Genomic DNA, 13107 nt, shown 5'->3' with positions numbered 1-13107 from the left:
ACTGAATGGGCAAAAACTGGAAGCATTCCATTTGAAATCTGGCACTAGACAGGGATGCTCTCTCTCACCACTCCTATTCAATATAGTATTGGAAGTTCTAGCCAGAGCAATCAGGCAAGAAAATGAAATAAAGCATATTAAATTTAAAAAAAAAGGAAGTCAAATTGTCTCTATTTGCAGACAACACAGTTGTATATTTAGAAGACCCCATTGTCTCAGCCCAAAATCTCCTGAAACAGATAAGCAACTTCAGCAAAGTCTCAGGATACAAAATCAATGTGCAAAAATCACAAGCATTCCTATACACCAATAACAGACTTAAAGAGAGCCAAATCAAGAACGAACTCCCATTCACAATTGCTACAAAGAGAATAAAATACCTAGGAATACAACTAACAAAGGATGTGAAGGACCTCTTCAAGGAGAACTACAAACCACTGCTCAAAGAAATGAGAGGACACAAACAGATGGAGAAACATTCCATGCTCATGGTTAGGAAGAATCAATATCATGAAAATGGCCATACTGCCCAGAGTAATTTACAGATTCAATGCTATCCCCATCATGCTACCAATGACCACCTTCACAGAGCTGGAAAAAACCACCTTAAACTTCATATGGAACCAAAAGAGAGCCCAAATAGCTAAGTCAATTCTAAGCAAAAAGAACAAAGTGGGAGGCATCACACTACCTGACCTCAAACTATACACAAGGCTGCGGTAATCAAAACAGCATGGTACTGGTACCAAAACAGAGAGATAGACCAGTGGAACAGAACAGAGGCCTTGGAGGCAACACCACATATCTACAACAATCTGATCTTTGACAAACCTGACAAAAACAAGCAATGGGGAAAGGATTCCCTGTTTAATAAATGGTGTTAGGAAAACTGGCTAGCCATGTGCAGAAAGCAGAAAGTGAACCCCTTCCTGACACCTTACACTAAAATTAACTCCAGATGGATTAAAGACTTAAACATAAGTTCTAACACCATACAAACCCTAGAAGAAAATCTAGGCAAAACCATTCAGGACGTAGGTATAGGCAAAAACTTCATGACTAAAACACCAAATGCATCGGCAACAAAAGCCAAAATAGACAAATGGGATGTAAACACCACAGCTTTTGCACAGCAAAAGAAACAGTCATTAGAGCGAATCGGCAACCAATGAATGGGAAAAAGTTTTTGCAATCTACCCATCTGAGAAAGGGCTAATATCTAGAATCTACAAAGAACTAAGACAGATTTACCAGAAAAAAACAAGCTCATTCAAAAGTGGGTAAAGAATATAAACAGACACTTTACAAAAGAAGATATACATGAGGCCAACAAACATATGAAAAAATGCTCATCATGACTGGTCATTAGAGAAATGCAAATCAAAACTGCATTGAGATACCATCTCATGCCAGTTAGAATGGCGATCATTAAAAAATCTGGAGACAACAGATGCTGGAGAGGATGTGGAGAAATAGGAACACTTCTACACTGTTGGTGGGAATATAAATTAGTTCAACCATTGTGGAAGACAGTGTGGCTATTCCTCAAGGACCTAGAAATAGAAATTCCATTTGACCCAGCAATGCCATTACTGGGTATATATCCGAAGGATTATAAATCATTCTGTTATAAGGACACATGCACACGAATGTTCATTGCAGCACTGTTTACAATAGCAAAGACCTGGAACCAACCCAAATGCCCATCAATGATAGACTGGACGGGGAAAATGTGGCACATATACACCATGGAATATTATGCAGCCATAAAAAACGATGAGTTCGTGTCCTTTGTAGGGACATGGATGAACCTGGAAACCATCATTCTCAGCAAACTGACACAAGAATAGAAAATCAAACACCGCATGTTCTCACTCATAGGCGGGTGTTGAACAATGAGAACACATGGACACAGGGAGGGGAATATCACACACTGGGGTCTGTAGGGGAGAAATGGGAGGGACAGCAGGGGGTGGGGAGTTGGGGAGGGATAACATGGGGAGAAATGCCAGATATAGGTGATGAGGAGGAAGGCAGCAAACCACACTGCCATGTGTGCACCTATGCAACAATCTTACATGTTCTTCACATGTACACCAAAACCTAAAATGCAATAAAAAAAAGACTTGCTCGAGGCTCAGATGACTGTTAGCATATTTTAGCAATGAAGTATTTTCAAATTAAAAAAAAAAATACAAGATCTGAAAAGCTGTCAAAATTCAGTTCCCATCATTCCACACTGTATAAAACCACTATGGGTTAACTTTCAACAAATGCAAACTAAAAAATAAAGCACTTATTTGTCTGAAAAGGAAAATATAGTTGAATACAATTTCAAAAGTACCATTTTGAATATAAATGTACTTTTTTTTTAAATGAAGCTTTCCATTTCCCCAGCCTACAAAAGGGAGCAATTTAAAATCTACAACCACCTGAGGCCTGTTCTCTGTTCCAGCTTTCATCCATTCTTGTACAACAAAGTGGCTTTGAAATTGTATTTTGAAGCTGTCTTCCATTTAAATTGTTAATTAAAAAGAAAATGACACTTGATAAAGAAAAAGTCAATGTGACCTTTCCACCCTAGTTTGCCTTAAAGGAATTTTTTTTCCAAGTAAACAGTCTACAACATCAGAGTAGCCGATAAGGAAACCGTTTTTTAATATGAAAGTCAGTAAATCAAAAACTGAGTAAGTCCTTGCTTTGCTCCATTCACATTTCCTGGATCTGTCTTACTGTACACATATTTAATCTTCAGAGGTCAGGCCTTGGTACCACGGTACACATACATACTGCAAATTGAGAACTGTATGCATAATCCAATGATATTTTTGATAGAACTTTATGTACATGCATTGAAAAATGTTTTTTTTTAATGCCCACTAGACTATTAACTGTGGTTACCCTTCGAGGAGGAAGGTGTGGAAAGAGGAGTTAGGAATGCAAATTTCACTTTGTGTATCTGTTACCTGAATTTACCAACAAGCATGTGCTACTATAATATGTAATCAGAAAATCAAATATATAATGTAAAAGTGCACAATCTAGGCTGGGGATGGTCGCTCACACCTGAAATCCCAGAACTTTGGGAGGCCGAGGCAGGTGGATCACCTGAGGTCAGGAGTTCCAATCCAACCCAGCCAACATGGCGAAACCTGGTCTCTACTAAAACTACAAAAATTAGATGGGCCTGTAATCCCAGCTACTTGGAAGGCTGAGGCAGGAGAATTGCTTGAACCCAGAAGGTGGAGTTTGCAGTGAGCTGAGATCACGCCATTGCACTCTAGCCTGGGCAATAAGAGCAAAACTGTCTCAGAAAAAAAAGGTGCATGATTGATTACATTTTACTGCTAAATATTTACATTCCACATACCTGAACATAAAAATTTAAGAAGAGGATGACTAATGTCAGCATGTAAGACGACTGGAAGATGAGACAGCCGAAGGGGAAGCCACATGGTTTCACGACAGCGCTCATGGTGTGCGTGATGGTGAGCACAAACTGCACCTGGGGATGGCAGAGGGCATCTTTGTGAGCAAGCCAGGCTGTGCCACACAGACACCGCGGCGATGCTTTATCAATGCAGAAATCGACTCCTAGAATTCTCAGAATGATGTGGGAATAAAACAAAGATGCTGAGGCAGCCCTGTCATCCAGCAATCTTATTTGAAATTATATTAGTATGTAAAATTGCCCATTATTTTCTCATGGAAAAGTCACAGCTAAAATTATTTAGACAAAAAGGATTTAACTTACACATTAATTTGAAAAGTATTCATCTATATTTCAAAGCAAGGAACTTTCTATTACAAGCTAATTGCATGCACAAAGGGCATTTTAACACACACAGTTTAATTCTTAAAAGGCCATTTTTGGGAAAAAAAATAGGCAGCCTCATCACACATAAAAAGCCCTCTGACTTCTAAGACAGATTTCTATTTCCTTTCCCCATCCGCAAGCCACATGGAGAAAAGCTGAAAGAAGGGACAACATACCAGCTGAGCCTGAGTGAGATATTTCTTCCACCAAAGATACTTGTGCATAGATGGAAACACAGAAAGTCCATAGTAGGAGTACATAAGAATGTGGATAAAACTGTTCAGTGTCGGTCCAAAAAAACCTATAAAAGTACAGTATAAAAATCACTGTTTTTCCAGAAGGGACTGTTCATTCTTCTTTGTCAAGTGAGATTCTCTCTGTGCATGGTAATTGAAAATGAATAGCACATAAGCCATGATCATATAACAAAATCCACAATGATAAATTCCCCAATTTTTGTGCCACTTCTGGGATTCAGCAAAAACTCCCTGATAGAAGGACTAGCCTGGGACGGCTTTTCAGAATGCCACCCAAATGGAACGCCTTATCTATGAGGTTTTACTGTCTCTAACTGTCACTACTATCAGCTACTGAGGGAAGAAAAGAAACACTAGTTTAAAGCTGGTGGCAGAATTCCTCTGAAATAGAATTGTCTTTGCTTTATCTAAACCTTTGATAAGACATACTGACTGTAGAAAGAGCCTTCTGTACGTGGCTAAACAGGGTGCTAGAGAGACAAAATATATTGCTTTCATATTTAAGTAAATAAATTCTACCTGAAAGACACTTAGGGGCCATGAGGTGCTGGAGAAAGACTACAGGAGACAGACAAGGCTGGAGTGGAGGAGAAACCAGCCAGCGAGAACTTCCCAGTGACTGGTCACATCGCAGGTACATTTAGGATGAGGGATATCTAAAATCCAGGTCCCTGCCATTAATGTCATGAAAAATCTCTATAACTGCCTCCACCATGGGTGGATAAGGCTTCAGGAACCCATGGAGAAAGGGTCATGTTCCATGTTGGGTCAGCTAAGCATTGAAAGGATTTAGCTCCAAGAGGTAAGATGCCATAGATGCATCACTTGTTGGAAGAAGGAAGGTGGGATTTCATCAGTACATGAAAGTGCTTAGAACAATGCTTGGCACAAAGTGCATACTCTTCAGCTGTCAGCCTGGGATCAAGATGGCTGTTCTGTGAGCTATCCTGTGGTGGGAGAGACTGTGGCATTAGGAAGCCATTTATTGGCTATGTCCCCTTGGAGACATTGCTTTGACTGTAACTTTTTGTTTTCTTACCTAAATAATAAGTATAATAATAATAACCAGCTCTTAAGGTTGTGATGAAATTAACTGAGATAATATACTGTATGAACTACAAAGCACTGCACATATGCTGGCGAATAAATCGATTTAAATTCTCTAGCCTGGTTTTCTGATCCTAGATTAGTGATCTGGATAGCTAAATGCAAATGAATAAATAAGAAACAAAAGGTACAAGCACATGCATATAGTAAATTCTCAACCAATGCTGGCTGAAATAAACTGTGATGGCACTTGAATTTATATGAAAACACAGAGATTCAGATTACCAAGTAACATAGTCAGTGCCATTCTTTACCCACCTGACTTTTCATTTCCATCAATTAATGAACCATGAGTAGTTGTTGCTTATAATGTTTGGCTCCTACGGAAATACAGCACCTTCCACAGTCACCACTTCACTGTGATACAGACTGAGGCATTTCAAAAAATTGAAAGGCTGCTCTGGTAGATCATACATAATATCATTTTTTCTAATATTCTTAAGCAGAAATTGTCACACAGTATTCACAGGACTATGTCTTTACACAGCGATGTTTGAGTTTTAGATGCTCAGTGATTTGTAATGCAACTTGACAGTCATAAAAATACTTAACCTTGGTAATTCTCCTTTGATATTGATTGTAGCTGTCCCTCCTTAAGAACTAAACTGAAGAAATTGATCTCTGTCTAGAAGGACAGAGATCTATTCTTTCTTTATTCCCACTGCATTCCCAGCAATTTCCTTCTTTACACTCTAGTTTTCATTCGTACCTTCACAGTCATTGATACTCCAAATATCCCTGGTCATTTTTTTCCCCTAACATCATCCCTGCAGGATCCCAAATCCTAGAACAAAGTCATTTTGACTTCAAGTTCTACATGTTCTGGTTTTTCCTATAATATTTTTAAATTCTCGAGGACAGGGCAGTATCAAATAGAAAGTACTGTTCTCTCTAGCTCAGTGCATCTCAAACTATAGGTCATAACTGACCCATTAGTGAATGGTGAACTCAATGCAGTGAGAGTTGTCAACTTTTTATAAAAGTGAAACAGGATTAAAAAAATACAGTGCATCATACAGAGACAGGGTAAATACTGTTTCATAAAATCTCATATAAAACATAGAAATATGAATGAGGACCAGGCACAGTAGCTCACACCTGTAATCCCAGCACTTTGGAAGGCTGAGGTGGGAGGACTCCTTGAGCCTAGGAGTTCAAGATCAGCCTGGGCAACCCAGAGAGACCCTGTCTCTACACTTGTTTTGTTTAGTTTTTTAATATAAGTGTGCTTTGGCCAGGCACGGTGGCTCATGCCTGTAATCCCAGCATTTTGGGAGGCCGAGGTGGGCAGATCACGAAGTCAGGAGATTAAGACCATCCTGGCCAACATGGTGAAACCCTGTCTCTATTAAAATCTAAAAAAATTAGCTGGGCTTGGTGGTGCATACCTGTAGTCCCAGATCCTCAGGAGGCTGAGGCAGGGGAATTGCTTGAATCTGGGAGGCAGAGATTGCAGTGAGCCAAGATTGTACCACTGCACTCCAGCCTGTGCAACCAAGACTCCGTCTCAAAAAAAAGAAAAAGTGTGCATTATAAAGAAATTTTAAATATAACCAACAATACTGAAAATAATGTAAATGGCATTTATAGCCTTGGTCAGAGTTCTTTATTAAACAGGCATTTGTTTGCTGTTCCATGAATAGTTAACATTTCATGCAACAAAATAGATAACTTGAAAAAGTGATTAAGAACACAGAGTGACGAACCAGGAATTGGGTTCTTTTGTGTTTTTTTCTTGTTTAACAGACACAGCTTTTTTTTTTTTTGAGGCAGAGTCTTGCTCTGTCCCCAGGCTGGAGTGCAGTGATGCAATTTCAGCTCACTGCAACCTCTACCTCCCGGGTTCAAGGGATTCTCCTACCTCAGCCTCCCGAGTAGCTGGGACTATAGGCGTGAGCCACGGCACCTGGCCCAGACACAGCATTTAAAATAAAATCTTAAATATGAAACAAGTCATCTTCATGTAGAGAGCTCTATCTTCCTACAAGAAGGTTTTGCAAAAATGTTAAACAATGTTTAAATGTGGCTGAAGTTATATTTTATGTACTTTAACTTCTTATATATACATTACCCAATTAACATTCTAACCACCTTTTCATATACAAGTGGGACCATAAACATTCTCTAATAAGACTACATCAGCACAGAGTAATTTTACCCGTGGATATGTATTCATTTGAAACCTGTTTCCCAAAATGAAATCGCTCATTTAAAAGCAAACAACTGGTTAGAATTAATGTCTCTAGATACTGGGTCATGGGGCCTAGAAATCATGTAAAAGTATATTGCTTTGGTTAAATATAATTAAATTCATCTTATGTCTATACTTGTTTTTTTTTTTTGAGACAGGGTCTGGCTCTGTTGCCCAGGCTGGAGTGCAGTGGCACGATCTCAGCTCACTGCAACCTCCGCCTCCTGGGCTCGAGCCATCCTCCCACCTCGGCCTCCCGAGGAGCTGGGTGGCACTACAGGTGCATGTCACCACATCCAGCTAATTTTTGTATTTTTTTTTTGTAGAGATGGGATTTTGCCATGTTGCCCAGGCTGGTCTCAAACTCCTGAGCTCAAGCAATCCACCTACCTCAGCCTCCTAAAGTGCTAGGATTACAGATGTGAGCCACTATGCCCAACCCTACAAAAAAAAAATTAGCTGGGCAGGGTGCATGCATATAGTTAGCGAACTGAAAGGCTGATGCAGGAAGATGGCTTGAGCCCAGGATGTCGAGGCTGCAGTAAGCTATGACTACACCACTGCATTCTGGCCTGGGCAGAAGAGTGAGACCCTGTCGCTCGTAAACAAAAAAGAAAAGGGCCAGGTGCATTCCAGCACTTTGGGAGGCTAAGGCAGGTGGATCACCTGAGGTCAGGAGTTTGAGACCAGCCTGACCAACAGAGTGAAACCCCATCTCTACTAAAAATACAAAAACTTAGCTGGGTATGGTGGTGGGCACCTGCAATCCCAGCTACTCAGGAGGCTGAGGCAGGAGAATTGCTTGAACTCAGAAGGCAGAGGCTACAGTGAGCTGAGATCGCGCCATTGCACTCAAGCCTGGGAAACAAGGGGGAAAAACTCCATCTCAAAAAAAAAAAAAGGAAAAAATATGAATGAGTGCACTGGGTTGTGAAATAAAGTGTATTTCTTATTGTAACTCTCAGTTTTAAAAAATGGAAAATCTGGTAGGTCATTCGGGGATATAACCTTAATTTTTCAGAATGTGAAAACAAGAAACCCTAAAAGCTGAAATGCCTCAATCTGTTTCACAGGGAAGTGGTGACTGTGGAAGGTGATGTATTTCCACAGGAGTCAAACAACACCTGGGATTGGAGTGAAGCAGCTCCCGCTGGTGTATGCGCTTCTGACCATGGGACATAGGATGCATGGAAAAAGAACACAGTTTAAGGTTCAGCTCAGATTTTGCCTGTATCAAAGACCAGACACCAGAATACACGGCCCCTTGCAGATACGGGTATCCTGCCGCGGTGAGGCTGGCACTCTAGACCTCCCTTCAATGCTCTCCTGATCTGCATGTGCTCAATACAAGACAGCACCAGTGGTCTCTGTAACAGCCATTCCTCAAAATGGAAAAATTTACAAAATAACTTACTTTGTCCACAAGGTATCCAGTTCAAGACACACCACCAGATGTTAAACATAGAAGCATGATGATATACATGAAGAAAAGTAATCTGACTGGTTTTTTTCCGCAAAACAAAGAAAATTGTGTCCAGGAACTCTACTGATTTGGAGAAGTAGTACCACCAAAGCACCTTGGCTACCTATAGAGATTTGTAAAGAGGGGAAAAGGATAATAAATGGGAACGTTCCTGGTGCCACCCCACCACTCAGCCTTCTGCATGCTGCCTGCGCTTTCCTATGGTTTCTTTCTCACTGCCGAAAAGGCAGCTCACCTGGTGTCCTTGACTCCAGTTCCTCCTTACTTCAAGCAATCCACCCGACCCTAGAGAGAAACGAGTTATTTTTCCAGGACACACGTGAGATCAGGTTATTCCTCTGCACCTGCAGAACCAAGTCCATGACTCCTGGCTTGAACCCAGGATCTCCTATGGGCTTGGCTGGCTGCTGTTCCCACCAGCCTCCTGCAAGCTCCCCACCACGGTGTCCTGTGTGCTGGGACAGTGGCCTGCTTACTCCTCCTCCAGCAATAAAAACTATTCTCCCTGTTCCCAGCACTCTTTCCCTTCCTCAGGTCTAGCATATTCTAGTCATCCTTTATTAATATTCCTCTTAAATGCCACCTTTTCTCTGGAAATTTCCAGCCCTTTCCTTTCTCAGGCTGAACCGCCGCTTCATTTGTATTCACATTGCTTTATGGCTCCATAATCAATAGCCATAATAGATTGTAGCTAGGGTTATGAATCTATCAATAGATTGCAAATCGCTCAAAGGCAGAAACTGTCACTCTCATTTGCTCAGTTCCTAGCATTCAACAGGAGGTCATTATTGTTTGTTACATTAGATTATCATTTTCCTCTGCTCTTCTAAAGTACATGTTTCTTGGCTCTTAGACACACTGTCCAAGGGCAGTCTATGACTACATCTTTTGTGTCTTTTCCTCAGATGACTGGATTAAAAATCAAGATGTTATTTATCCCTGCTAACAGTGGGAGGCCATGATAACTGCATCCTTTCCCTCCTTAGGCTCTCAGTCAGTCTCATCTACAGGGAGACACTTCTTTAGTTAAAGGCACTGTGTTTTTACCACTAACATGAAACCTAAGATATTTTTAAAGACGTTATATAAAAGGAACATTGGAGTTAAAATATCATGCTCTACTGTCTACTTCCCAAGAAGATCAGCATAAGGTGTGGTGGCAACCATCTTAATGTCTGATGGGATAATTAACCTTCAGAAATACTAAACTACAAATAAATAAAAACAACCGTTAGAGAACAGTATGGTTTCCCAAAATGCATGGGTTTGTGGTAATGCATTCGAAATAAAAATGAATGCAGAGAAATCAATATGTCTTTATTTGTATTGCAGTTTTGAAGATGCTTTTAAAATGTCCATCTTGGCCAGGCACAGTGGCTCATGCCTATAATCCCAGCACTTTGGGAGGCCGAGGCAGGTGGATTACCTGAGGTCAGGAGTTCAAGACCAGCCTGGCTAACATGACGAAACCCCATCTCTACTAAAAATACAAAAATTAGCCAGGTGTGGTGATGCATGCTTGTAATCCTAGCTACTCTGGAAGCTGAGGCCAGACAATCACTTGAACTCATGAGGCAGAGGTTGCAGTAAGCTGGGATTGTGCCATTGCACTCCAGCCTGGGCGACAAAAGTGAAACTGTCTTCCAAAAGAAAAAAAAGTCCATGTTGATATTAAAGATTTTAGCTAAATGGTGTCTACTACCTCTTAATAACATGTCATGTTTAATTACAGAAAATTTCAAACATCCACTAATGCAGGGAGAATAAGTAAATGAATACTCAGTATCCAATGCTGAACTTCAGAATTTTCAATATGATTCCAATCTAGTTTTTATCAATTCCATTTTCCACCATTTCAGGGAACAGGGGAGTAGGAAGTATAGAATATTATAAGCAAACGCAAGGAATCATTTTATTTATAAATACGTCTGGATAGGGAAACTTTTTAACATAAGCATGAAGTCATTATCTTGTCTAACAACATTAACAATTCCTTAGTATCTTCTAAGGGCCCAATCCACATTCAAATTTCTTTGTCTCAAAAATGTCCTTTTTTTTCCCTAGCCCCTCCCAAAATGTGTTTTTAATTAGTTTAAATCAAGATCCAAACAAGGTCCATCTTCCATTGATTTGCAATGGTTTTTAAGTCTCTGCTAACCAGTAACAGTTCTCTCTCTTTGCTCCTTTCATTTTATCATGTCTTTTAATTCTTAGAAAAACTAAATCCTTTATAAATAATTTCTAATATTACAGGTGGTCTGTATGATTGTTTCTTAGTGTCATTTAACTCGTTTCTCTATACATGCATTTTCTGTTACTGGCAATTAGATTTACAGGCTTGATTAGATTCAGGTGTAATTTTTTTTTTTTTTTTTTTTTTTTGGTAGATACTTCAAAGGGTTCTGTCTACTTCCTACTGCCTCCCATCAGGAGGTACATAATTTCTGGCTGTTCCACTTATATTGAGACTGAACTGTGAGTTCAGGTGTTGAGTCCAATCATTATGATGTTTCTATTCAACTTTCACCTTACCGAATAGTTTTACCCTTCACAGATAACTGCTGTCAGATCCATGATATACTTTGGATGTCTGTCCCCTCCAAATCTCATGTTGAAATGTGATCCCCAATGTCAGAGGTGGGGCCTGGTGGGAGGTGTTTGGGACATGGTGGTAGATCCCTCCTCAATGGCTTGGTGCCCCTCCTGAGGTGAGTAACTGCAAGATCTGATTGTTTAAGAGTCTGGGATCTCACTGTGCCTTGCTCCCTCTCTTGCCATGTGACAAGCCTGCCCCCACCTTCACCTTCCACCATGTTTACAGGCTGCTTCAGGGTCTCATCAGAAGCAGATACCTGCACCGCGCTTTCTGTGCAGAATGCAGAACCATGGGCCAAAATAAAACTCTATAAATTACCGACCCTCAGGTATTCCTTTATAGCAACGCAAAACAAACGAATAAAATCCATGATTTCACTAGGAATTGCAAAATGGTGATTTTCTAATTCTATTCTTAACTAAGCATTTTTCTTTTCTACAGGGAAGAACTTTCCCTTTTCATCTATTTGAAAATTCACATATGAAAGGCAAGATAAATGTTTAATTCTTTCCCTCTAATTTTTTTTCCTAAAATGAATTGGTGTTCTAACATCCTTCAAAAGGTAACAATGAGAGTTTTTAAAATGAGTATCATTTTAAACTCATGGTTTTTTACATATTTAATGCTTCAATTCATTCCAGTCAGTATTCTTTCTGGTGGTCAACCGGCCCCATTTTTAGGCAGTGGGGTCCCTTCAGGCAACTCCTTTTTGTGATGATCCTCATCCTGGATAGCTGCTTTGCTTTCTGTCATAGATGTCCTAGGTTCATCTTATAAACACTTCCTGCCCCAAACCAGGAAGAAGCCCATTATCTAAGACAGCTAATCCTTTCTGGAGAACATTATATTTAGAGAGTACGATCTGGGTAATCACTGCTCATTGTACTGGGTTGTCATAGACTAGGCATTTCTGTAGACAGAGCTAAAAATTAAATGTTTAAAAAAGCATAGTTAATTCTGATATTTCCAACTTGAATCTGTGATTAATGAATTTTAGTTTAACTTTTTTACTGGTATCTCTTTTTTTCCATGTTTCATATCATAGTGCCTGATATTAACATTATATAATTAATTTATCCCATAGTGTACCATAACAGTGTCAAAAAAGCAATACCAATGTTATTAACAATAAAAAAAAACTACTGAATACTGTTAAGATATATCTCAGTAGGGACATTTAGTCAAAAAAACTGTTTTAAAGTCATCTGAAATAATTCCTTGGGTGGTTATGTCACCAACTTAATATATAGGTATATTCATTTATTTAAGTTTGTTTCCAACTTTTGGGGGGAGGCTTTAAATTTAATTTTGTTTTATAATTATATAAAGCACTTAGTGGTTCCAAAATCAAATATAGCACAAGGTACAATCAGAGAATTCTGACTTCCGCTGTATCCCCTCTGTTCTGTTCCCTCCCCTAAAATAAAACACTTTTTATTAGCTTTTAGTTTATCCTCTCATTGTTTCTTTTTGAATATACAAGCAAATACACATACACATTCATATCATTTCTGGCACAAAGGGTGCTATCCTATAAACACAGTCTGCAAGTTGTTTTTGTTCACGTAACTATATCCTAGAGAATTCTGTAGCAGCATAGAGCTCTTCCTCACTCTACTTTGTAGAGGCATCTGCTATGTGGATGTGCTGTGGGTT

General features: G+C 39.6%; 1 protein-coding gene across 14 annotated transcripts in view; it reads right to left on the bottom strand.

The window, feature by feature from the left end:
* The window catches only part of ELOVL2 (ELOVL fatty acid elongase 2), an 88288-nt gene that overhangs the window by 8463 nt on the left and 66718 nt on the right, over positions 1-13107 (bottom strand). For all 14 annotated transcript variants that reach the window (XM_078368363.1, XM_078368369.1, XM_078368370.1 and 11 more), the window contains 3 exons: positions 8787-8958; positions 3994-4118; positions 3371-3505 (listed from right to left, as the gene is read on the bottom strand). In XM_078368363.1, coding sequence (XP_078224489.1) covers positions 3371-3505; positions 3994-4118; positions 8787-8958 — 432 coding nt within the window. The remainder of the gene's footprint in view (positions 1-3370; positions 3506-3993; positions 4119-8786; positions 8959-13107) is intronic.

The sequence above is a fragment of the Callithrix jacchus genome, chromosome 4 (assembly GCF_049354715.1).
Source record: "Callithrix jacchus isolate 240 chromosome 4, calJac240_pri, whole genome shotgun sequence".
Taxonomy (NCBI): domain Eukaryota; kingdom Metazoa; phylum Chordata; class Mammalia; order Primates; family Cebidae; genus Callithrix; species Callithrix jacchus.
This window is presented reverse-complemented; position numbering and strand designations above follow the sequence as displayed.